Source organism: Microcaecilia unicolor, chromosome 4, assembly GCF_901765095.1.
Source record: "Microcaecilia unicolor chromosome 4, aMicUni1.1, whole genome shotgun sequence".
In the NCBI taxonomy this organism is placed as follows: Eukaryota; Metazoa; Chordata; class Amphibia; order Gymnophiona; family Siphonopidae; genus Microcaecilia; species Microcaecilia unicolor.
The window spans coordinates 224,004,875-224,031,309 of record NC_044034.1 but is presented as its reverse complement, the minus strand read 5'-3'; the positions used below and the strand labels follow the sequence as shown (position 1 = coordinate 224,031,309).

The 26,435-nt window shown below is 45.0% G+C and overlaps 1 protein-coding gene across 1 annotated transcript in view; it reads right to left on the bottom strand.

Annotated features, from left to right (window-relative positions):
• LRRC56 (leucine rich repeat containing 56) overlaps positions 1–26,435 on the bottom strand; it is a 407,692-nt gene that overhangs the window by 317,841 nt on the left and 63,416 nt on the right. The window contains exons 4-5 of the mRNA XM_030201285.1: positions 11,824–11,996; positions 1,105–1,192 (exon numbers count right to left, since the gene is read on the bottom strand). Of these exons, the coding sequence (XP_030057145.1) occupies positions 1,105–1,192; positions 11,824–11,996 (261 nt within the window). The remainder of the gene's footprint in view (positions 1–1,104; positions 1,193–11,823; positions 11,997–26,435) is intronic.

Genomic DNA, 26,435 nt, shown 5'->3' with positions numbered 1-26,435 from the left:
CACCCCAACCTGCTCCACACCACTTGGAATCCCGCAGACCTAAATCACATCCCCTTCAGCTGTCTCCCTTTTAATCCAAAGAGAACCAACCTCTCCAGCCACTCCCCACACAGAACAAGTTTCATCCCCATTACCACCCCAGTTGTTCCCCCTCCAAACTCTTAGGTACTATGTACAAAGAGCCCTTAAATTCCAATTCACCATTCTATAAATCCTGTACAGTAAGATGTAACCTAAGACAGACACTCTTCAGGGAATCCATAAGCAATTATTGACTTTTACCTCCCAGTATCGCAACACTATCACACTAAGGCTATAAGGGCTCTTCAGCTTAGAGAAAAGGCGGCTGAGGTGAGCTATGATAGAGGTCTATAAAATAATGAGTGGAGTGGAACAGGTAGATGTGAAGTGTCTGTTTATGCTTTCCAAAAATACTAGGAGTAGGGGGCATGTGGTGAAGCTACAATGTAGTAAATTTAAAACGAATCGGAGAAAAAGTTTCTTCACTCAACGTGTAATTAAACTCTGGAATTCGTTGCCAGAGAATGTGATAAAGGCAGTTAGCTTAGCGGAGTTTTAAAAATGTTTGGACGGCTTCCTAAAGGAAAAGTCCATAGACCATTATTAAATGGACTTGTGGAAAATCCACTATTTCTGGGTTAAGCAGTATAAAATGTTTTGCACTTTTTTAGGATCTTGCCAGGTATTTGTGACCTGGATTGGCCACTGTTGAAAACAAGATGCTAGGATTGATGGACCTTTGGTCTGTCCCAGTATGGCAATACTTATGTACTTATGTAACAAGTGTCTGAAATAAAAGATAAAGGCAATGGATAGGTAGATATGCTACTGTGCCTACTATAATAATTATAAAATCCTATGTTTCTTGAGAGTATAAGGTCTATTTAGCTTCTCATGAAACCACGAGAAAGGGATACAGTTCAAGCTAATGAACTACACAGCATAAAAAAAGCTGAATGCACTGCTGGTCTACAACACAGCTTTAATTCCAGGCTGCACAATTTCACGCTATATACATTCCCTTTCACACTGCACTGAGAAGAAGGTGGAGAGGTTAAGAAGGAAATAATGTTCTTTCCTCACCAAAGTTCCCCAGGCTGTTCTCTCGGGTGTCCACACACATCTCCAAGGCTGTCACAAGTTGCAAATCATCCACAGCTGTCAGTGCCTGCTGGAATGAGAGACAACAAAACTTCAAAGTCACCACCACATGTATATTTTGGGATTGCTAATTAATGAAACGGTTCTTAAGAGTTGGCACTGGATCCATGCCTGAGTAATTTATGGCCTTTATGAGCTGAAGTGTTGAACCAGTTAGACCTGAAGTTCAAGTTCCTTCTCTACCACAATTTGTTTGATGGATTATGTTTTTGTTGATGCACAGAGAGGATGGGAACCTGCTGGGACCAATCTTTCTTATCACAATTTATAGAGGGGACTACAATGCTTATCATTAATTAAATCACTATTGGGCTCATTTTCGAAAGAGGACGCCCATCTTTCAACATAAATCGAAGATGGACATCCTTCTCACAGGGTAGTTCAAATCGTTATAATGGAAAGCCAATTTTGGACGTTCCCAACTGCTTTCCGTCGCAGGGATGGCCAAAGTTCAAGGGGGCATATGGGAGGCGTAGCGAAGGCGGGCATGGGCATGCCTAACACTAGGACATCCTTGACCCATAATCGAAAGAAACAAGGACGTCCATGACGAACACTTGGATGACTTTACCTGGTCGTGTTTTTCTTACAACCAAGGCACAAAAAGGTGCCCGAAATGACCAGATGACCACCGGAGAGAATCGGGGATGAACTCCCCTTACTCCCCCAGTAGTCACTAACCCTCTCCCACCCTCAAAAAACATCTTTAAAATATTGATTGCCAGCCTCAAATGTCATACTCAACTCAATCACAGCAGTATGCAGGTCCCTAGAGCAGTTTTAGTGGGTGCAGTGCACTTCAGACAGGCAGACCCAGGCCCATCTCCCCTCTACCCGTTATGTTTGTGGAGGAAACAGCGAGCTCTCCAAAACCCACCACAAACCCACTGTACCCACATCTAGGTGCCCCCCTTCACCCATAAGGGCTATGGTAGTAGTGTACAGTTGTGTGTGTGTGGGGGGGGGGGGGGGTTGGGGGGCTCAGCACACAAGGTAAGGGAGTTATGTACCTGGAAGCAATTTATGAAGTCCACTGCAGTTCCCCCTAGGGTGCCCGTTTGGTGTCCTGGCATGTCAGGGGGGCCAGTGCACTACAAATGCTGGCTCCTCCCATGACCAAATGGCTTGCATTTGGTCGTTTCTGAGATGGACGCCCTTGGTTTCCATTGTCGTCGAAAATCAGAAACGACCAAGTCTATTGGCGACCATCTCTAAGGACGACCAAATTACAGGATTTGGGCGTCCCTGACCGTATTATCGAAACGAAATATGGGCATCCATCTTGTTTCGAAAATACGGGTTTCCCCGTCCCTGGATAGAGACGACTCATCAAAACTTGGACGTCCCTTTCGATTGTGCCCCTCCACGTTAACTATGAGCACATCTGAGCTTCAGTCTGGATTTCAGTCTCGACTGAGGGAATTTTTTGAAAAGGCTTCATTAGTACATATATTGATTTCTAGTCTTCACCGGTCCCTACAGGCCTTAAGTTCTCATAGAGGAGGAAGTTTGTTGTGAGAACAATTTTCAAAAGGATTTGGGTGTTTCTTTGATTTCTTTTGGTAAACAAAAATTTGTGGCAAAATCCCTCACATGTTCAATAGTGAAGACTCGCGTGAGCGCCTGTCACGAAACGCTTAGCTACCGGCCTGGGGTTACCCCGCAGCCACTTAAGACGGTCTATCCCCAGCAAAGCTGAGGTCCACCTGCACTCTACACTAGCACCCTCCTCCCAACCGCCTCTGGGTGAGTCTCCCGCTCTCAAATTATCCCCCGTGATTTCTAGGTTACTGGGGCCATACTCCCAGTAGTCCCACTGTTCCCAGAAAGCACTCACAGACCCAACACACAAACCACCAGGATTCTATATTAGTCCAAACAGGGCAATCAAACATTATGCTTATTTTCTTTAAAAAAAATATTGAACAGTGGAACGAAATAGTGCAAACAGCAAACAATAGCAATAACTGAAATATGGATCAATTATAACACCAACTAAACATCTATATATTGTCTCAACAGTACCTGGGAAGGTCAGGACATATAAATCACCAAGACTCAGCAAACAGATCTGTCTCGCTTTCCTCCGGGACTAAAACTGAAGCAACAGCCAGCATCTCAGTGGCACAGCCAGATCTCACATTAAACGTGATTAGACATGATTCTCAACAGTGACTGATTTGTTAAAATGTTACTTAGTGAATGTTAACTGAGGAGTCCAATGCAATTTAGAGTTGATTATGATTGTTATTAGATCAAATCAGAATTGTATATACATACAAAAAATCTATAGGGTTTATTAACACAGTAAGAAGTCAGATTTCTGACAAGATAAACAAATCTTTTGACTATTAAGAGTATTTCATAATATTCATTTCATCAATCCAATACAAAATAAATATATCATTTAAAGTGCTAAAAGCGTAAGATAAATTGTGATCCTGTGATGTTTATACTAATAATATAGCACAGGTGGTGGGATAGTAATTTCCCCTGTTAAAGTAATTGTTATAATAAAGTTAAAATGTAATGCCAAGAAGTGCAGAGTGATGCATTTGGGGTATAGAAATCCAAAAGAGAGATACCGAATAGGAGGGGAGAAATTAGTAAGCTCAACTCAGGAGAGAGACCTTGGGGTGTTGGTGTCAGAGAATATGAAGGTGAAGAAACAATGTGACAAGGTGACGGCTGTGGCCAGAAGGATGCTAGGCTGCACAGAGAGGGGTATAATCAGCAGAAGAAAGGAGGTGTTGATGCCCCTCTACAAGTCGTTGGCGATGCCCCACTTGGCGTATTGTGTTCAGTTTTGGAGGCCGTATCTTGCTAAAGATGTAAAAAGACTGGAAGCGGTGCAAAAAACAGCTACAAAAATGGTATGGGATTTGCATTGCAAACCGTACGAGGAGAGACTTGCTGACCTGAACATATATACCCTGGAGGAAAGGAGAAACAGGGGTGACATGATACAGACGTTCAAATATTTGAAAGATATTAATCTGAAAACGAAACTTTTCCGGACATGGGAAGGTGGTAGAACTAGAGGACATAAATTGAGGTTGAAGGGGGGGCAGGAGTAATGTCAGGAAGTATTTTTTCACGAAGAGGGTGGTGGATATATGGAATGCCTTCCCACGGGAGGTGGTGGAGATGAAAACGGTAATGGAACTCAAACATGTGTGGGATAAACACAAAGAAATCCTATTTAGAAGGAATGGATCCACGGAATCTTAGCGGAGATTAGGTGACGACGCTGGTAACTGGGAAACAAAATGGGAGCTGAGAAGATTGCTACGATCTACACCCTGATCGTGACTGAATAGATAGGGGTGGGCTGGAGTGTAAATTTTAAGAGGCTTTGACATGAGCTTCAGAACTTTTAGTACAGGAACAGTGCTAGGCAGAAAAGGCAGGGACAAATCAAACTCAGGTATACATATAAAGTATTACATACCATATAAAATGAGTTTATCTTGTTGGGCAGACTGGATGGAGGGTTCAAGTCTTTATCTGCCGTCATTTATTATGTAAACCAAATATTTTCTGCTCTGGCAAAAAAAAAAAGATTTCCCAGACCGATGCAAGTCAAACATGTTTTCTTTCATTTTCTTTTATCAGTAGTAGACACTGTTAGACAAAACATTTTTGGAAAAAGCATATGCAACTTGTGCACCTGTAGTAAACACATTTCTATGTTCTGATTGGCTACAACAGCCCACACCCCCTGAATGCAGAGTACAATAATTACTGTATATATCCTTACTGTAGGGACCTTTTCATGGACTCTGATACATTTTGTTTAAACATCTTACATACAAATGTAGGTGTCAAGATCCGTGCAGATGAGAACTTGTGATTTCAGAGCTGGTGTTTGCGATCTGCCGTTGCTCTAGCATTCCCTGGAGCTGGGCAGAATGGGGGTCCTCATGCTGTTTCTATGCTGTCATCTGATAATAGCTACACCTGAATGTCTACATTGACTGACTTAACTGCAAATAATAAAAAGCTAAGGGGTCAATATTCAAAAGGGTTTAATCGGGCTCTAGAAATGTTAAGTAGTAGTAGGAGGAGGAGAGGCTCCTGCCCAGTTAAACCCTGCTAAGCTGGCCAATCTTGGATATTCAGTGGCACTGAAACAAGTAATGCTGCTGAATATCTCCATTAACTGTTCCTTCCCTAGAGCAAGGTTAGGGGTGGGCTGAGGGAGAGTTAGGGTGCAGCAGCAACTTAAGAGTAAAGGTTTATTCATACTTGATATACTGCCTCTCTGTAGTACAACCAAAATGGTTTACATTTATTATTACATGCAGGTACTTTCTTTCTCCTTAGTGGACTCATCTGGGGCAATGGAGGGTTACGTACAATGGTATGTTGGAGCCGGCTCACGAGAGCTGTTTGATAGTTTTTAAAGAATTTTGGGAGACAGTTGTTGAAATAGCTATTTTAACAACCGGCTCCCAAAATTTGGGCTTGGGCTCCCTCCTTGCGTCCTCCTCCCCTGTAGCTCGGGCATCTTCTCTCCCCACCATCCTGATGCAGCACCTCTCTGCTCTCTTCATCTTTGTCTTCCCTCCCCCCATAATCAGTACCTCTTCTTCTGTTGCGATTAAATTTTATTTTTAAGCCATGTCGGCACTGTCAGCAAGAGCAGGCAGCTTCAGCTAATCCTGGAAGTTTTCCTTCAGCCTGTCCCGCCCTCAGGGGTGGGACAAACTGAAAGAAGGTCCCCAGGATTGACTGAAGAAGACTGCTCTTGCTAACAGTGCTGGCATTGCTTTAAAGAAATTGTAACTGATTGAACCTGAAAAATAGTTTGCAATTGAATGTTTATGGTCTGGGACTGGGTTCCTCTAGATGGTTGAAGGCATCTGGCATTGAGCACCTGAATTTTGATGGTGATCTTTCTGGATGCATGTTTCTGGGTTGTCTTACTGCTTAATTAAGAAACCAAGTAATGTTTTAATATAGTAAAAACAAGCTTAGAGTTCCATCTAATCCAGCTGCATTTATCAACTCAAGGGCTGATTTATCTCTTAATGGAACTAGAGTAACATAGACTGAGGTAAGTGGTAATTAAAACATAATTTATCATGTTAACTATGATTCCAACAATATACTCAAGTAGAAATCTGTGAGAACTCTAATAAGCTGTATTTGTGTAGTACCGGAAGACTGGAGGGTAGCCAATGTTACTCCGATTTTTAAGAAGGGTTCCAGAGGAGATCCGGGAAATTATAGACCGGTGAGTCTGACGTCGGTGCCGGGCAAGATGGTGGAGGCTATTATTAAGAATAAAATTGCAGAGCATATACAAAAACATGGACTGATGAGACAAAGTCAGCACGGATTTAGTGAAGGGAAGTCTTGCCTCACCAATCTAATGCATTTTTTTGAGGGGGTAAGCAAACATGTGGACAATGGGGAGCCGGTTGATATTGTATATCTGGATTTTCAGAAGGCGTTTGACAAAGTGCCGCACGAAAGACTCCTGAAGAAATTGCAGAGTCATGGAATCGGAGGTAGGGTATTATTATGGATTAAGAACTGGTTGAAAGATAGGAAGCAGAGAGTAGGATTGCTTGGCCAGTATTCTCAGTGGAGGAGGGTAGTTAGTGGGGTCCCGCAGGGGTCTGTGCTGGGTCCGTTGCTTTTTAATGTATTTATAAATGACCTAGAGATGGGAATAACTAGTGAGGTAATTAAATTCGCCGATGACACAAAATTATTCAGGGTCGTCAAGTCGCAGGAGGAATGTGAACGATTACAGGAGGACCTTGCGAGACTGGGAGATTGGGCGTGCAAGTGGCAGATGAAGTTCAATGTTGACAAGTGCAAAGTGATGCATGTGGGTAAGAGGAACCCGAATTATAGCTACGTCTTGCAAGGTTCCGCGTTAGGAGTTACGGATCAAGAAAGGGATCTGGGTGTCGTCGTCGATGATACGCTGAAACCTTCTGCTCAGTGTGCTGCTGCGGCTAGGAAAGCGAATAGAATGTTGGGTGTTATTAGGAAGGGTATGGAGTCCAGGTGTGCGGATGTTATAATGCCGTTGTATTGCTCCATGGTGCGACCGCACCTGGAGTATTGTGTTCAGTACTGGTCTCCGTATCTCAAAAAAGATATAGTAGAATTGGAAAAGGTACAGCGAAGGGCGACGAAAATGATAGTGGGGATGGGACGACTTTCCTATGAAGAGAGGCTGAGAAGGCTAGGGCTTTTTAGCTTGGAGAAGAGACGGCTGAGGGGAGATATGATAGAAGTGTATAAAATAATGAGTGGAATGGATCGGGTGGATGTGAAGCGACTGTTCACGCTATCCAAAAATACTAGGACTAGAGGGCATGAGTTGAAGCTACAGTGTGGTAAATTTAAAACGAATCGGAGAAAATTTTTCTTCACCCAACGTGTAATTAGACTCTGGAATTCGTTGCCGGAGAACGTGGTACGGGCGGTTAGCTTGACGGAGTTTAAAAAGGGGTTAGATAGATTCCTAAAGGACAAGTCCATAGACCGCTATTAAATGGACTTGGAAAAATTCCGCATTTTTAGGTATAACTTGTCTGGAATGTTTTACGTTGGGGGAGCGTGCCAGGTGCCCTTGACCTGGATTGGCCACTGTCGGTGACAGGATGCTGGGCTAGATGGACCTTTGGTCTTTCCCAGTATGGCACTACTTATGTACTTATGTACTAATTTCTACCATGCTCATCATGTTTTTGAATCTCTGGGCATTCTCCACTCTGTTCTCATTGTGCTTTTCCTTATGCAACCCAGGATGTAGGGTTACCGTATGTCTGGTTTTACCCAGACATGTCCTCTTTTTGAGGACATGATTGGGCAACCGAGCGGGTTTTGCCAGCCTGCCCCTTTGTCCGGATTTGTGGACAAATGGGCAGGCTGGCTGGCGGGCCTAGTGGTGTCCTATCCTCCCCCTCCCCTTATTGTACTGCCCTGGTGGTCTAATGACCTCTTTGGGGCAGGAAAGATCCCCCTCTTTCCTGCCCAGAGCGCCTGCAGACTGTTTTTTGCTGAATCCGGTCCCGGTGCCAATTAAAAATGGCCGCCAAGGGTTGACGCAGCCTCGCGAAACTTCTGAAGAAGTCTTGCAAGGTCACTCTCAGTGGCCATTTTGAATCGGCACCAGGACCAGAGTCAGCAAAAAAAGAGTCTGCAGGTGCTCCGGGCAGGAAAGAGGGGGCTCTTTCCTGTCCCGAAGAGGTCACTACACCACCAGGGCAGTACAGTAAGGGGAGGGGAGGATAGGACATCCTTAGCGGGGTGTGACCAGGGGGGGGGGGGGGATGAAAGGGGGGGGGTGGGGCGGTATGTGACAGGGGGCGGGGCGGGAGTGTGGCAGGGCAAGTGTCCTCTTTTTGGGGGAAGCAAATATGGTAACCCTACCAGGATAGGAACACTTAACAGTGACACAGGTTACTGAAAACATCACATGGTGACCATTTTTGCAGCAGTTTTTGTAATAAGCACAACACAAACCTTTTGTTTTTTACCCTGTCATTTTCTGGACAAAGCTTTGGCTTTTTATTTATTTATTTGAATTTGAGATACCATTTCATATATGCATCTCAAAGTAGATACATTAAAAATATATAACATACAGTTACAAAAAGTAAAAACAGATCATAAATATTCAAATACAGGAAGCAGTAAATACAATCACTGATTCCTCCTAGTAAATAAACCCCATTATCTTTTTAAGCCTCAACCAGAAAAGAACTACTGCACTGGCAAACAGTGTTGGCTTTTTAAATCATTTACAGCAGGGGGAACAACTTTGATCTTCGAGGGCCACAACCCAGTCTAGTTTTCAGGATTTCCCGAATGAATATGCATGAAATCTATTTGCATGTGTCATGTCCCCTACCTCAACGTAAGCAGCGTCCTCGGGCTGCGTGGGGTCCTGTTGGCACGCACACTTGACTGGCACAGCCCTGAACCATGTGTGTGTAGTTCTTCTCTGGGTTTGTTCAGAGAGACGGTGGTTGCAGGCTCCTTGACTGATTTGCTTCCATGCACCTGTGTCTAATCTCTCTCTGCCTGGCTTCCCTTGCTTCTCTTCTATTGGTCTTCCGGTTCCTCCTCCCCCTGCTCTTGTCCTATGGCTGTGCTCCTTCTCCCTGCTGGTTCCTGCTGATGTCAGACGCCAGCACTTTATCAGCTGAGCTCTTCCTGGACTCCATGCTTCGGCTTCTACTTTGGTAGGTGTTACTTGCTCAGTAGTTTGCTTCTTCTCTACTTTGTCCCTCGTTGCTGACTTTGCCTGTACCTGGATTACACTCTTGCCTGCTGCCTGCCTATTGACTTTGCCTGTACCTGGATTACTCTCTTGCCTGCTGCCTGCCTATTGACTTTACCTTTGCCTGGATTACTCCCCTGCCTGCTGCTTGCCTGTTCCTGGATTACTCCCATGAAAGCTGCCTGCCTACTGACTTTGCCTGTACCTGGCTCACTCTGCCTGCCTGGCCGAGATGCTCACCACCCCCTTTCAGCTCCGTCTCGTAAGTCCTGCAGGCCGCCTGCACCTAAGGGCTCAACCTCTGGGGAACGGCGGTTAGCGCAGGTGACCAATTTACTTCAATTCTTTGAAGGAGTAAACAAACGTGGATAAAGGGGAGCTGGTTGATATTGTGTACCTGGATTTTCAAAAAGCGATTGACAAGGTGCCTCATGAAATGCTACAGAGGAAATTGGAGGGTCATGGGATAGGAGGTAATGTCCTATTGTGGATTAAAAACTGGTTGAAGGATAGGAAACAGAGAGTGGGGTTAAATGGGCAGTATTCACAATGGAGAAGGGTAGTTAGTGGGGTTCCTCAGGGGTCAGTGCTAGGACCGCTGCTCTTCAATATATTTATAAATGATTTAGAGATGGGAGTAACTAGCAAGGTAATTAAATTTGCTGATGACACAAAGTTATTCAAAGTTGTTAACTCGCAAGAGGATTGTGAAACATTACAGAAAGACCTTATGAGACTGGGAGACTGGGCGGCTAAATGGCAGACGACGTTTAATGTGAGCAATGTGGGAAAAAAGAACCCGAATTATAGGTACTGCAAGGTTCCACGTTAGGAGTTACGAACCAAGAAAGGGATCTGGGTGTCGTCGTCGATAATACACTGAAACCTTCTGCTCAGTGTGCTGCTGTGGCTAGGAAAGCGAATAGAATGTTGGGCATTATTAGGAAAGGTATGGAAAACAGGTGTGAGGATGTTATAATGCTGTTGTATCGCTCCATGGTGCGACTGCACCTTGAGTAGTGTGTTCAATTCTGGTCGCCGCATCTCAAGAAAGATATAGTAGAATTGCAAAAGGTGCAGCGAAGGGCGATGAAAATGATAGCGGGGATGGGACGACTTCCCTATGAAGAAAGACTAAGGAGGCTAGGGCTTTTCAGCTTGGAGAAGAGACGGCTGAGGGGAGACATGATAGAGTATATAAAATAATGAGTGGAGTGGAACAGGTGGATGTGAAGCGTCTGTTCCCGCTTTCCAAAAATAGTAGGACTAGGGGGCATGCGATGAAACTACAGTGTAGTACATTTAAAACAAATAGGAGAAATTTTTTCTTCACCCAACGCGTAATTAAACTCTGGAATTCGTTGCCGGAGAACGTGGTGAAGGCGGTTAGCTTGGCAGAGTTTAAAAAGGGTTTGGACGGTTTCCTGAAGGACAAGTCCATAGACCGCTACTAAATGGACTTGGAAAAATCCACAATTTCGGGAATAACATGTATAGAATGTTTGTACGTTTGGGAAGCTGCCGTGTGCCCTTGACCTGGATTGGCTGCTGTCGGGGACGGGATGCTGGGCTTGATGGGCCTTTGGTCTTTTCCCAGTATGGCGTTACTTATGTACATTCCACCCACCAACAGCCTCCCTGTCCTCCTGATCCCCTCCCACTCCCATCCCTGCAAGGATAGAAATTCTCTTCCACCCTCCAATCATGATAGGCCACTCCTGAGCCTATCTAAGATCCCTAGTGGTTTAGTGGGGGCAAGAGCAAACCTCACTCACTCCTGGCCCCAGCAGCTGCTGCAACAAAATGGCTGCCGTGAAACCTGTGGTTCTATCCAGTACTCCAAAGACACTACTAAAGACCATGGCAGACATTTTGCTGCAGCAGGAGTGAGTGGGGTTCACTCCTGTCCCCACCAGGAATCTTAGGTAGGCCCTGGGAGGGGGAGGGAGGGGGATCAGAGGGGCTGAAAACAATTCCTAAAAAAGTTATGCAGGTCCAAGCCAATATTCAGCCAGGGCCCGCATAGCTAACCAGAAACATTTCAGACAGCTTTGAAGCTGTCCTAAATTCACCTGGTTAGTTATGCAGATGCCAACACTGTCTATTGACAGCACCAGCCATTACTGCCTGCTCCTCTCCAGCTCTGCCCCTGACCTGCCCACTTAAAATGCAGCTGGTCAGAGCCAATATTCAGCAGCACTGCCCAGTTAAGTGCCATGGAATACTGGCGGTTGGGTGGTCCCAAGCCATTTAAGTGGACAGAAGCCTTTCCTGCCCTCTTAAATTGCTTTGAATATCGGGAAGAAAATCTTTACTATGGCATCCAAATAAAGAACACGTTTAAGACTCTTTATGTAATTTTACTTCTACTAATATGCACAAATACTTACCAGTTTTGCTGGAGAAAGGTATTCATCCACAAGAATATCCTCCTCTTCCTCTTTACTCAGTGGTTTGGGATTTAAAAGGCCTTGCCAACCAAAGTCTGTCACTCGAACACTGGCTGTGACTGGGCGAAGAGCACAAGATAATGGATCCCACAGTCTTTCCATCTCTGCCTGACCTAAAAATCAACACACATAAAAATGAAAATAAGTCATTTAGATTTTCGGAGTTAATATTTAAATTTATTACATCCAGAAATAAAATTTAAGAGTGAATTTTCAATCTGATCTACTACAGGAGATTTCTGATAAAAGGTTAGTGTCATTTAAAGATATAGATGGTAAGAGCTTTTAATGAGCTTTATCCTGATGGTGAGCAAAAGGGCTCCAGGACATGGAGCTGCTTATAGAGGACTGGAATCAGCCATTAACAGCAGTAGATAAGAGCATCTAGTAGAAATATGGGAATATGATTTAGCAAATTATCCCTTGGTTTTTTGAAGGGCTGCAAGACTTAAAGCAAGAAGGAAGGAGATTGGAGATGTTGCAACAGAAACCTAAAACGCAAATGGAGGAATATAAAAGGGATATTACAGAAGCTAAAACCTTATTTGTAAACACAATGGTGAATGGGGCAGTACCTTGTTCTTGTTAGTTAAGAGGTGGATGTTACATATCAAAAGGGTTGGGTGGTGCATCTGTAGCAAATTGTTTCATTAATTTTTGTTTTCATTGTTTCTTTAGTGATAAGCTTGAACAGATTATGGAGGGATCTGGTCAAGAGGAGGATGGACTGCACAGTTCCTGCATTAGCCAAAGACAATGGAAACTGGAAGTCAAAGATTCTGGGATATACAGTAGTACAGTAAGACTAAACTGGGCTGGAGAGAGAAGAGACCACCATTGCTCTTTTCCTTAAATCATGATCATTGAAGGAATACAGATCTCCTTAGTAACTGGATCACTGACCTTAGAAGACATATATTACCAATACGAGAGGGGTATAGCCTACTTGGAAGAACTGCATCAATCTTTCAAGTTAGTGCTCTCATCTACCTAAAAGAGCAACTTCCACTTGGGACACTTTACAATCCCTTCATCCACATACTTAACTGATAAGGGGACTCATTTTCAAAGCACTTAGACTTACAATGTTCCATAGGTTACTATGGAACTTTCTAAGTTCTTTGAAAATACACCTCATAGAGAAGTAAAGATTTTAAAAGATGTTCCAAGACAAAAGGAAAGAGCTGCCCTGAGACTTCTATTTCTTCATGCTGTCTGTTTGACCACCAGACTCCCACTTTAAATTATTCTCTGCAACCTGACTGCTAAGCAGAATTTCCCTGTGGCTTCTTGCTGTCAGAGCTAGAGAGAACTAGTCTCAGTCTGCCTGCATTCCAAAGGCAGAATGGTTTTTTTTTCGTTTGGGGAAAGTGTTAGATCATGAGTCCTGACCAGTCTTCAGAAACACTTCAAAAGGTACATGTGAGGCTGTGGTATGTTTGAGTCTGTAGGTAGCTAAGGACTGTGCAAATTTGCTCTGTTTCCATGCAAGGGGAAAATTAGAAAGACAATGATCTTTAGTCTTCTCTAAAGAAATATCTTTTCTAGCTAAATAATTACTTGCCTGAAACTTTAAAAACTTGCCCTTTTGGGATATGATATAGATGATGTTTAAATATCTCTGTGGCATAAATACACAGGAAGCAGGCCTCTTTCAATTGAAAGGAAACTGAAATGAGTGGGACAGACTCAGTGACTGAGTGAATGTGGTTGGCAATATTGGAAGCCTAAACCAATTACTTTATTTCCCATTCCTCCTGGTGCAGAGAGGAAGTTGGTCTTGCAGCTATATTCTATTATTCTTGATGCTATTTCTTTCAGACTCGCATCAGCAAGTGGTGGCACAATGCAACTCAGATTTACATGAATCACTGGATTTCTCTGACGTTTGGACAAATTCTTGGAGGAAAAGTCCATAGTATGCTATTGAGACAGACATGGGGAAGCCACTGCTTGCCCTCGGATTGGTAGCATGGAATGTTGCTACTATTTGGATTTCTGCCAGGTACTTGTGACCTGGATTGGCCACTGTTGGAAACAGGATACTGGGCTAGATGGACCATTGGTCTGACCCAGTATGATTATTCTTATGTTCTGATATTGAGAGACAGGTTGGGTGTTTGGTAGAAAGGGATGTAGGAGGCAGCAAGAGCAGTTTGATATGGTACAGGATGATGATACGTTGGAAATTTTCACAATCGCAAATCAACCACTTATTTTGACCAGTTATCTGTGCTGATAAATGTGGTGTGTAGGTTAACACAAATTGTGAATGCTTCACTGAAGCATCCTATCTTGAAGGATCTGTAGTACAAATGCTTGCAGCCTAAGCAACAAAGTTTCAGACTTGTAAGCCGCAATCACTGGTGAGAATTCAGAAATGATTGAAAGGGGGAGTAGTAGTAGTAGATCAAGAAAAATATCAAAGCAACTGAAATGCAAAGGGTATGAGAATCAGAGGAAGTACTAGACCTGAGAATCAAAAGGGTCTAACAGAGCATCTTGCCCAGTTAAACCATGCTGAACTGGCCCATTTGCCAATATTTAGTGCACTGAATATTGTGTCTAACTAATACGACACTGTCTGGTTAGTGCTGGGCTGATATGGGGGTGGAGCTTGGGCAGAGCCAGCACTAACTGGTTAGCAGACTGAATATCACCGCTATCAGTTAAGTAAGTGCATAAAGTTAGGACACCTAAAAGTTCTCCTAACTTTATCCGCCGAGCTAACTGAACACCAGTCTGAATATCAGCCAGTGCCCAGTTAGCTTCCAGGTGACTGCACTTTCCCAGATATTCAATGTTGGGGTCTGGACAGGGTCAGGTAATTGAATATCTGGCTTTTCAGCATAAGGCTGAATAGTGGGCCCACTATGAAAACATCCACACAAGTGCTGTTACCTATGGACCTCAATCGCAGACTGAGCAACCAAACATAGATATTCAAAACTTGGGAATGAAACGGGAGTTGCTGTTGCTAGGAGATTTCAACCTATCAGATATGGATTATCTTAGGTGCAGAATCAAAAAGTAAAGAGATCATCCAATATAAACTCTTCCCATGGAGGCCTTTCAAGAAGCTCCACGGGAAGAGGCTACATTGGATCTACTACAAATGGAGACAATGGGAGAGGAAGAGACATCAGTCGGAAGCACATAAGTACAGTGCACTCCATTTAAGAGCACGTTGGACAAGCGCATGCTCTGATTAACTGCATGCTTGTACTTCAGTCCCGTTTTTGGCATCATCAATTTCTATGGGGACAAACTTCGGTTTAGCGCACCACTGATAAGTGCAAGATTCGCTTATATGCATGGTTTAAGACCGCTCCTCTGCAGGAAAGACTCCGCATACGCACACGCACGGAACATGGAAGCCGATTGGCACGTAACAACCAACGAGATTTCAAATTTACCACCCCGTTAGCTGCCACAGGCAGAATAAGCAAAAGAATGTTGTTAGAGTGTACATTTGGGTCGTCGTCGTCGCAGCGGAACTGTAAGACTTTAACACTGGCTGAACAAATAGAAGTTCTTAAAAAATTAGAAAACAAAGTCAAGCATCTATTGCTAAAGAATATGGTGTCAATCCCAGTCAAATTTCACGTGTCTTGAAGCAGAAAGACCAGCTTCTGGAAGACTGGCAAAATAATACAAATCCACAACAGAAACAAAAACGGGCGGGAAAAGCTGAGGAGGTAGAAGATGCTCTTCTTCTTTGGTTTTCTTGAGTCAGGAGCAGACAGTTTCCTGTCAGTGGTCCACTGCTTATGGAGAAAGCTAACCAGCTAGCTGAAAGTCTTGGACTAACTGAATTCAAAGACACTGTTGGATGGTTGGAAGGAGAGTAACAACATAAAATTCAAGAAACAGCATGGTGAGAAAGCAGACACTGATGACTTTAGTGATGAAAATTGGGTTGTTTCAGTTCTTCCTACCATCTTGAACGAGGTTTGCACCTCGTAACATTTTCAATGCTGATGAAAATGGTCTCTACTGGCGAGCGATTCCTGATGGAACACTTGCATTCAAACATGCCGAAACTACTGGAGGTAAAACGTTGAAGGACCGACTGACGATCCTCCTTTGCTGCAATATGGATGGGAGTGAGAAGTTGGAACCACTCGTCATTGGAAAGAGCAAACAGCCCCGTTGCTTCAAGAAAGTTAAGCGACTTCCTGTGTCATATGAGGCTAACGTAAATTCATGGATGACTGGGGAAATTTGAAAGCAGTGGCTAAAGAAGTTAGACACTAGAATGCGGGCACAAAAGCATCAGATTTTGTTGCTTTGTGATAATTGTGCTGCACACAGTGGTGATGTCAGGCTGTCTAATGTCAAGGTGGTCTTCCTGCCACCAAACACTACCTCTCTGATCCAACCAATGGATCAGGGCATAATAGCCAATTTCAAACAACATTATCGGGCTCTTGTGCTACGTCGTCTGATGAGCGTTATCGATAACCAGACTGGCAAGGATAAACGTGCTGTTGATCTGGCTCGTAATCTATCACTGTTGGATTCACTACATATGCAGGATGAAGCCTGGAATCATGTTACACAGGCAACCATTGTGAACTGCTACAAGCGGGCAAGCTTTGCTAAGGATGTGGAGAGGGACGAAACAGATACAGCTGTTGCAAACGCATCAGATGAACAGGCTATCGACATCCCAGCTGGTGTTACTGAAGAGGAGTTTCATCACTATGTAGCTGTTGATTACGATCTACAAATAGCTGACGACAGCACTGATGTTGAGATATGCGACTACACGCAGGCAACGGCTGATGATGAAACAGATGACAAAATGAGCAGCGAGGCACATGCTGATGAAATTCAACAACCTTCTCCTGCCACTTTTGCAAGAGCGCTGGAGAGTCTCAACACCGTGTGGGCCTATCTGGAGGCCACTGGATGTCAGTGCTATGACAGTTTTTACCATCTGGCAGACGTAGTCTATGGAACTCACAGACCCAAGAGTGTACAGAGGAGTATAACTGATTACTTCAAGTAAGCCTAACGTCAATTAACGTAGACTGTATACTATATGTATAATAATAAACAGTACTGTACATATGTTTATCAGATGTCAAGCTTCTTTGGGTCACAATGGTTAAGTGCACGCTCCGGTTAACTGCATGCATTTCTTTGGTCCCAGACCCTTGCACTTAAGCGGATTGCACTGTATCCACATTTGTGTGTGTGGGTGGGTCAGTGACCACTGGGAGGTCACCCCTGATTCCCTCCAGTGGTCATCTGGTCATTTAAGGCACCCTTTTGTGCCTTATTTGTGAGAAAAACGTCCAAATGCAGACTTATGCCACTTTTTGGATGTTTTTCTCTTTTGAAAACGAGCTCCATGGAACCAATGAAACTTTGTAGGTCAAAGTGCTTTGAAAATACACATCTATGTTCATTTGGCAAATGATCCTATTTTATCTTCTAGGTTTACTGCTTTTAAACAAAGCGTGACACCTATCCCCATTTTGTGGTGTGCAACATGGGGGGTAGGGGTGAGGGGTGAGGAGGGATGGGATGTGCAGGTAGAAGAGGAAACAGATACCTAGCTAGCTAGTTAGCACAGAAAGGAGAAAGACCTGGCTAAAACAAACAGCTAGATGTTTTGCTGTCCTGATTGGTTAGAGGAGGAAGGGAATTTCAAGGGGAACCCAGTTAGCACTCCCAGAAGAGGGGGGAAACCCCCATCCAAGGGAAATCAATACAGTCTATGAGGTCAGAACCCCCATTCAGGAGAAAAGGGGCACTATTAATCCTTGAAGGCATATTTCTGATTGAGAGAGAGAGAGAGAGAGAGTCAATCCTAGAAATTGCTAGGGTATGTTAAAGCCTTATTGTACACTGTTCTGAAAGTGTTTAAGTACCTGTCAGAGTAAGAATGCACTGGTTTAAAGCCATGTGAGTTAGAGTGGAAGACCTTTTACCTGATGCTCTAGTTCTCTCTTATGAAAGAAGAGGGAACTAATAACAGGGCCTGTGAGAATACCGGTTAGAATTTTTGTATTCCAGAGCGCAGGGGATGAGCCGCTCCTCCGCCTCCTCCCTGGCAACACGTGCGGAGGTTGCAGCTCATCCCCTGCGCTCTGGAAGGCTCTTTTAAAAAATTCAGCAAAGTGTGGGCCGGGCGCAATACCGCCGGCGGCCGCCAGAGAAAGCCCACCTTAGCAGTCGGAAAGCAGTCAGATTTGCTTCCCTGCTGTCTGGCAGCAGTTCCAGTAGGTCGGACTGAAAAACCGAGTATCTCCACTACAGAGGGACACCCTGATTTTCGTTTCAACAAGGCGAAGGGGTATCTCCAGATTGCTGTCTTGCCGGTTTCCACGACCAGGACGCCTCTTCTTAGCCCGCCTGGGCTCAAAGGCACCTCCACAGGGCTAGTCCAGAGGGAGCCCTCAGTAGCAGTCGGAAAGCAATCAGACATGCGTCCCTGCTGCCGTGCAGCAGTTCCAGGAGGTCGGACTGACTTTTCGTTTCGACAAGGTGCAGAGGTATCTCCGGATTGTTGTGTTGCCGGTTTCCATGACCGGGATGCCTCTTCTGAGCCCGCCCGGGATCAGAGGGACCTCCACAGGGCTAGTCCAGAGGGAGCCCGCTGTTGGACCTAGCTCTGCAGCGTGCGCAGGAAGCCCAGCTAGGGGCGGAACTTGCAAACGGTGCCAGAAGGGGAGCCAGGGGCATGAACAGGCATGGGCCTCCCTTTTGCCCGCTGCACTACGGCCTCCGGAGGGTGCTCCGGGGCTGGAGAAAGAACGGCCCTGCATGGAAGTCGCCAGAAGGGGGAGAGAAAGTCCCGAAAGCCTGCCTGCCCTTGGAGAGCCATCCCCGGGCTCCCCAAGAGGGTCCTACCTACCCCTTGTGTGCGTCTACCTCAAGTCGCTTCACTGGCTCCCTATCCGTTTTCGCATCCTGTTCAAACTTCTTCTACTAACCTATAAATGTACTCACTCTGCTGCTCCCCAGTATCTCTCCACACTCGTCCTTCCCTACACCCCTTCCCGTGCACTCCGCTCCATGGATAAATCCTTCTTATCTGTTCCCTTCTCCACTACTGCCAACTCCAGACTTCGCGCCTTCTGTCTCGCTGCACCCTACGCCTGGAATAAACTTCCTGAGACCCTACGTCTTACCCCATCCTTGGCCACATTTAAATCTAGACCGAAAGCCCACCTCTTTAACATTGCTTTTGACTCGTAACCACTTGTAACCATTCGCCTCCACCTACCCTCCTCTCCTCCTTCCTGTACACATTAATTGATTTGCTTACTTTATTTTTTGTCTATTAGATTGTAAGCTCTTTGAGCAGGGACTGTCTTTCTTCTATGTTGGTGCAGCGCTGCGTAAGCCTTGTAGCGCTATAGAAATGCTAAATAGTAGTAGTAGTACCAGTGGCGCCGGTGAGCATTCCCCGGAATTCCAGAGTTTAATTACACTTTGAGTGAAGAAAAATGTTCTCCGATTCGTTTTAAATGTACTACTTTGTAGCTTCATCGCATGCCCCCTAGTCCTAGTATTTTTGGAAAATGTAAACAGATGCATCACATCTACCCGTTGAACTCCACCCATATCTCCCCTCAGTCACCTTTTCTCCAAGCTGAAGAGCCCTAGCCGCTTTAGCCTTTCCTCATACGGAAGTCATCCCATCCCCTTTACCATTTTCGTTGCCCTTCTCTGTACCTTTTCTAATTCCACTATATCTTTTTTGAGATGCGGCAACCAGAATTGAACACAATATTCGAGGTGCGGTCGCACTATGGAGCGATACAAGGGCATTATAACGTCCTAATAATACCTAACATTCTATTTGCTTTCTTAGCCGCCGCAGCACACTGAGTGGAAGGTTTCAACGTATAATCAACAACAACACCTAGATCTCTTTCTTGGTCAGTAACTCCTAACATAGAACCTTGCATGATGTAGCTATAAATTCGGGTTCCTCTTTCCCACATGCATCACTTTGCACTTGCTCACATTAAACATAATCTGCCATTTAGACACCCAGTCTCGTAAGGTCATCTTGCAATTTTTCAAAATCCTCTCGTGATTTAATGGCTTTGAATAACTATGTGTCGACAGCAAATTTAATTACTTCACTAGTTACTCCCATCTCTAGGTCATTTATAAATATGTTAAAAAGCAGCGGTCCCAGCACAGACCCCTGGGGAACCCCACTAACTACCCTTCTACATTGAGAATACTGACCATTTAACCCTACTCTCTGTTTTCTATCTTTCAACCAGTTTTTAATCCACAAAAGGACACTACCTCCTATCCCATGACTCTCCAATTTACTACTACTACTACTTAGCATTTCTATAGCGCTGCCATGGTTACGCAGCGCTGTACAAGTTTAAACATGGGGAAGGATGGTCCCTGCTCAAGACAGCTTACAATCTAATTTCTTCTGGAGTCTTTCATGAGGTACTTTGTCAAACGCCTTCTGAAAATCCAGATACACAATATCAACCGGCTCACCTTTACCCACATGTTTGTTCACCCCTTCAAAGAAATGTAATAGATGAGGCAAGATTTCCCTTCACTAAATCAATGTTGGCTTTGTCTCATTAATCCATGCTTTTCAATATGCTCTTTAATTTTGTTCTTTATAATAGTCTACCATTTTGCCCGGCACCGACGTCAGACTCACTGGTCTATAATTTCCCGGATCTCCTCTGGAACCTTTTTTAAAAATTGGTGTTACATTGGCCACCTTCCAATCTTCCAGTACCACAACATTGGCCACCTTCCAATCTTCCGGTACCACACTCGATTTTAAGGATAAATTACATATTACTAACAGTAGCTCCGCAAGTTCATTTTTCAGTTCTGTCAGTTCTATGGGATGAATACCATCCGATCCCAGAAGATTGTAGAACTGCCCCATTACATCTTCCAGATTTAAAGAGAATTCATTCAGTTTCTCGGACTCGTCAGCTTCGAATACCTTTTCTGGCACCGGTATCTCTCCCAAATCTTCCTTCGTGAAAACCGAAGCAAAAAATTCATTTAATCTCTCCGCTACAGCTTTGTCTTCCCTGATCGCCCCTTTTACCCCTCAGTCATCTAGCGGTCCAACCGATTCTTTTGCCGGCTTCCTGCTTTTAATATACCTTAAAAAACTTTTACTATGTGTTTTTGCCTCCAACGCATTTTTTTAAGTCCCTCTTTGCATTTGACTTCACATTCCTTATGCTGTCTCTTATTATTTTCAGTTGGTTCCTTCTTCCATTTCCTGAAGGATTTTCTTTTAGCTCTAATAGCTTCTTTCACCTCACTTTTTAACCATGCCAGCTGTTGTTTGGTCTTCCGTCCTCCTTTTTTAATACACAGAATATATTTGGCCTGGGCTTCCAGGTTGGTGTTTTTGAACAGCATCCACGCCTGATGTAAATTTTTGACCCTCACAGCTGCTCCTCTAAGTTTTTTTTTCACTGTTCTTCTCATTTTATCATAGTCTCCTTTTTTAAAGTTAAACGCTAACATATTTGATTTCCTATGTATACTTACTTCAAAGCTAATACCAAATCTGATCATATTATGATCGTGGTTATCAAGCGGCCCTAGCACCATTAGCTCCTGCACCAGATCATGCGCTCCACTAAGGACTAGGTCTAGAATTTTTCCTCCTCTCATCGGCTCCTGTACCAGCTGCTCCATAAGGCAGTCCTTGATTTTGTCAAGAAATTTACCTCCCTAGCGTGCCCTGTTATATTTACCCAGTCAATATCGGAGTAATTGAAATTACCCATTATTTTTGTGTTGCCCAGTTTGTTTGCGTGCCTAATTTCCTTGGACGTTTCTACATCTGATTGTTCATCCTGGTCAGGCGGACGGTAGTACACTCCTATCACTATCCTTTTCCCTTTTACACATAGTGATTGCAAGATGTGTTGTTTCCTGCAGAATTTTCAATCTATTTGATTCAAGACTCTCCTTAATATACAATGCTACCCTCTCCACTGATTCGATCCACCCTATCACTACAATATAATTTGTACCCTGGTATGACAGTATCTCACTGGTTATCCTCCTTCCACCAGGTCTCAGAGATGCCTATTATATCTAATTTTCCATTTAGCGCAATATATTCTAACTCTCCCATCTTATTTCTTAGGCTCCTAACATTCGCATATAGACATTTCAAACGTATGTTTGTTGTTCCTGTTTACATCATGCTCAGTACTTTACAGTATTAATTTGCAATCTTTTGTCTGATTTTTATTTTTATTTAAGGACACCTGATTTACTATGGTCTCTTTTGCAACCTCACTATCAGGATACCCTATCTTCCCTATTTTGGTGATATCTTTGAAAGATGCCTTATCCCAAACCATGCGCTTTTTGAGCGACTGTTGGCCTTCCCCCAGCACATAGAAGCCTGGGGCTAGAGCTCTTGTTGAGCCCAGTAAAAAGTATGAGAATCCCTGACAAAGTGCTTCTTCAGGAACTAAAAGCATGCCAGTTACGGGAGAGAGCTTGTAGCAAGTTGTATGACGTCTGTTACAGCAGTTTCAATTCTCCTATGCAGTGTTGGATAGACGGAGAAGTCAGAGGGTGAGGATAACATTACTGGAAGCAGTGTACGAGACATAAAAAGTGATTTGGAGAGCTGTAATGAGAACTAGCAGCAGCCAAAAATGAAATTTATCACCTGTGGGTACAAAAGTGGCCCTACAGAAAAGGCACTATTTTATACTGTGAACCTGGCTTCCAAGTTACAGACTCAGGCCAAGTCAGCTCATGATAAGGCTTGCTGGCTCAGTAGGCCCATTCCTACTGAGCAGTGAAAGGATTAATGCTAACATAGCCAAGGCTGCAGGAGAGCGAAAATAACTAATAGCCACCTTGTTTACAGAAACTGGCTCTGCATGTTCTAGACCAATCTGCTCATGGCACCGATGGCTCTGTTGTTTGGTCCTTCAAGCCACAACAATGGAAAGTACTTGATTTGTTATTCTGAACAGTATGGCTCACTAAACCCAAGGAAAGGGTAAAAGAAACCCTTCCTCAAGCATAACGTCATCTTTGGGTATTATCTTTAGCAGCTCACGCAGGAGCTGCCGTCCATGGGACAGATGCCAGCCCTGGTCGCTGAATATTCAGCCTGCTGTCCTCGGAGAATACATGCTACAGGTATGTATCTTCATTTTCTCCGAGGACAAGCAGGTTGAATATTATTCACAGATGGGGTATCCCTAGCCCCCAGGCTCACTCAAAACAAAGAACATTGGTCAATTGGGCCTCGCAATGGCGAGGACATAACAAATATTGACCTAAAAAGAAAGACAACTGAGAGTGCAGCCTGGAACAGAACAGAAATGAGCCTAGGAGGGTGGAGTTGGATTCTAAACCCCAAACAAATTCTGCAGCACCAACTGCCCAAACCGACTGTCACGTCGGGTATCCTGCTGAAGGCAGCAGAATGTGTGGACAGATGACCACATTGCAGCCTTGCAAATCTCTTCAATGGAGACTGACTTCAAGTGAACCACTGACGTAGCCATGGCTCTAACATTATGAGCCGTGACATGGCCCTCCAGAGTCAGCCCAGCTTGGACGTAAGTGAAGGAAATGCAATCTACTAGCCAATTAGAGATGGTGCATTTTCCGATGGCGACCCCCATCCTGTTGGGATTAAAAGAAACAAACAGCTTTGCTCTTTTAGGTTCCGAGTCTATAGTGTCCTGCTCTGACTCTGGCTTTCCCTTTTTCCCTATGGGCTCTGCCCTCCGCTACCTGGGTTACTGTGTAGCCTTTGTTTGTATTCCCTCCCTCTGGTTGTAGTCTGTATCCACCAGTTTGGTCTGTCACCATTCCCTTTGTGTCACTGCCTGGCACGGTGTGCGCCTCTTGAGCTCCAGTCCCTTCTGGGACCCCTCATTGTTCTTTCCCCTTCCCTAGTGTATGATTCAGTTCCAGTTCGGCCTTGCAGCTCGTACGCTTGGACTCTGTACAAGTGAGTTCCCAATCGGCCTTGTGGCCCGCCTGAGTGGTCCATTTCACTTTTCTGGTGGTGCTTGTTGATTTTCCTGAGTGTGTGAGGCTTTGGGGCCTGTGGTATTCAATAGCGCCTGTTTGGTCTACCCTAGACCTTGGCCAAGGTCCTTCCTAAGCCTCGGCCTGGGCACAAGGGCTCACAATCAGATTAACACATGGAACCCAAGACCTGAACGTAGTCCCAGGCCCGGGGACTGGACAACTGGAGAAGATCGGAAATCTGAGAATGGAGCTTGAGCACACGCTCCTCTGGGAGAAAGACATGTCCCAGTGCTGTATCGAAGTGAACTCCCAGGTAGTCTAACTGCTGAGAGGGAACCAGATGACTCTTGGGTAAGCTGATCACCCAGCCCAACGACTGCAACAAATGACTCGGTCGGTAGCCTTGTGGCTCTCTAGTGCTGAGTCCGCCCGAATCAACCAGTCGTCAAGGTAGGGATGAAATCTGATTCCTTCCTTCCTCAGGAACGCTGCTACCACCACCATGACTTTGCAGAATGCCCAAGGAGCAGTGGCACGGTCAAAAAGGAGCGCCCAGAACTGAAATGACGGCCTAAAATTGCAAAGCGGAGGAAACACTGATGTAGATGCCAAATGGGGATCTGAAGATATGCCTCATTGAGGTCTAAAGCAGTGAGGAACTCTCTTGGCTGTACTGCTGTTACAATGGACCGCAAGGTTTCCATGTGAAAATGCCGGACCCTCAAGAACTGATTTATCTTGTGGAGATAGAGAATGAGCCGAAAGGAACCCTCTTTTCAAGGCACCATGAAATAAATGGAATAACGACCTGTCTGGATTTCGGAAGGCGAGACAGGAACCGCTGCCCCGAGATCCAAAAGGGAATGAATAGTAACTTTGACTGCTATCCGTTTGCAGGTGGAGACACATCGGGATTCCAAAAAGGTGTCGCCTATGGGAGAAGAAACTCTAGTTTGTAACTTTCTCTGATAATATCCAAAACCTGTTGATCTGAGGTAATATTGGCCCACTCTTTGTAGAAAAGGGTCAGCCAACCGCCAATCTTAGGAACAGAAGACCTGGGCGTGAGGAGGAACCTGCGGAACGTTTATCATGTTGAAAGGAAGAACACTGCTGGAAAAGGTTTCACTGGAAGTTAGCAGCTGGTCAACCCAGCCGATAATGCCAAACCTCTCTCAAACGAGGTCGAGAAGAAGAAATTTGTGGAGACGACCGAGCCCTGTCCTCCGGCAGGCGTTGACCCTTAGAGTCACCCAAATCCTTGACAATCTTTACTAAATCTTCTCCAAAGAGAAGCTTGCCTTGAAAAGGTAGCCGAGTGAGTTGCTGCTTTGAGGCCAAATCCGCCACCCAATGGCATAACCACAACAAACGGTGAGAAGAAACCGCTAAGGCCATAAGCTTAGCTGACGTGCAAACCAGGTCATAAAGGGAGTCAGCTATATAAGCTAAGCCTGATTCCAAATGAGTGGAGACAGACTCCAAACGCAGACCCTCGTCTGCGTCATGCTCCTGCGCCTGATGAAGCCAACTAAGACACACCCTGGCTGTATACGAGCTACAAACTGACGCCTGAAGAACCAAAGCAGAAACTTCAAAAGAACGTTTGAGAGAGGCCTCAAGGCAATGGTGCTGCATGTCCTTGAGCTCTACACAGTGGCGTAGCAAGGGCGGGGGGGAGCGGTCTGTCCCAGGTGCACACTGCTGGTGGGGGGGGGGGGGGGGGGTGTCGACTCTGCTGGTTCTCTGCTCCCTCTGCCCCGGAACAGGTTACTTCCTGCACACAGCAGGCAAGAATGCACTCGGGGGGGGGGGGGGGGGGCTGATGCGCCGAGGGGGAGTGTCATGTTGCACCCGGGGGCGGGGGGCGCAGCGGCGAACCGCCCTGGGTTGCAGCCATCCTCGCTACACCACTGGCGCTACACCACCTTCCACCGGAAGGGTCGTCTTTTTGGTGACTGCAGTTACCAAGGTATCCACAGTAGGGAGAACATACCTGTCCGCTTGATCCACTACCACCGGATAAAGGCGAGACATTGCCTTGGAAACTTTAAAGGTCCCCTCAAGGTCGGACCACTAAACTGTGATCAACTCTTGAAAAGCCTCGTGAACTGGGAATGCCATAGAAGGCTTCAGCTTACTGGTCATTTTAAGATTGACCGAGGAAGAAGACTGAGGTTCCAGATCCGCAATATCCAAAGCTGCCAATGCATTTAAGATAAGAGAGGGAAGCTCACCTTTATGGAAAACTCGAACAGCAGTAGGGTCATCAGGCTCTTCCTGCCTCAATTCACCCTCCTCAAAGCCATCTGTTCTAGAAGGGCAGAGAGATCCCCTGACAATACAGCAAGGGAAGGTAAAGGGGACCCGGGGCCCAAAGATGCCAACTCAGAAAAAAAGGCTGTTCTTCTCCTCTTAGGAGGCAGAGTATCAGGAGCAGAGGAGAGAATCTGCTCAAAACCTGACAAAGAGGCGTTAACAGGCAGCAAAGGACCCTGGAAAGAAGGCTGCGAGGGAGTCTTCTTTAAAAGATAAGCCTGGTGTAATTCAAGCACAAA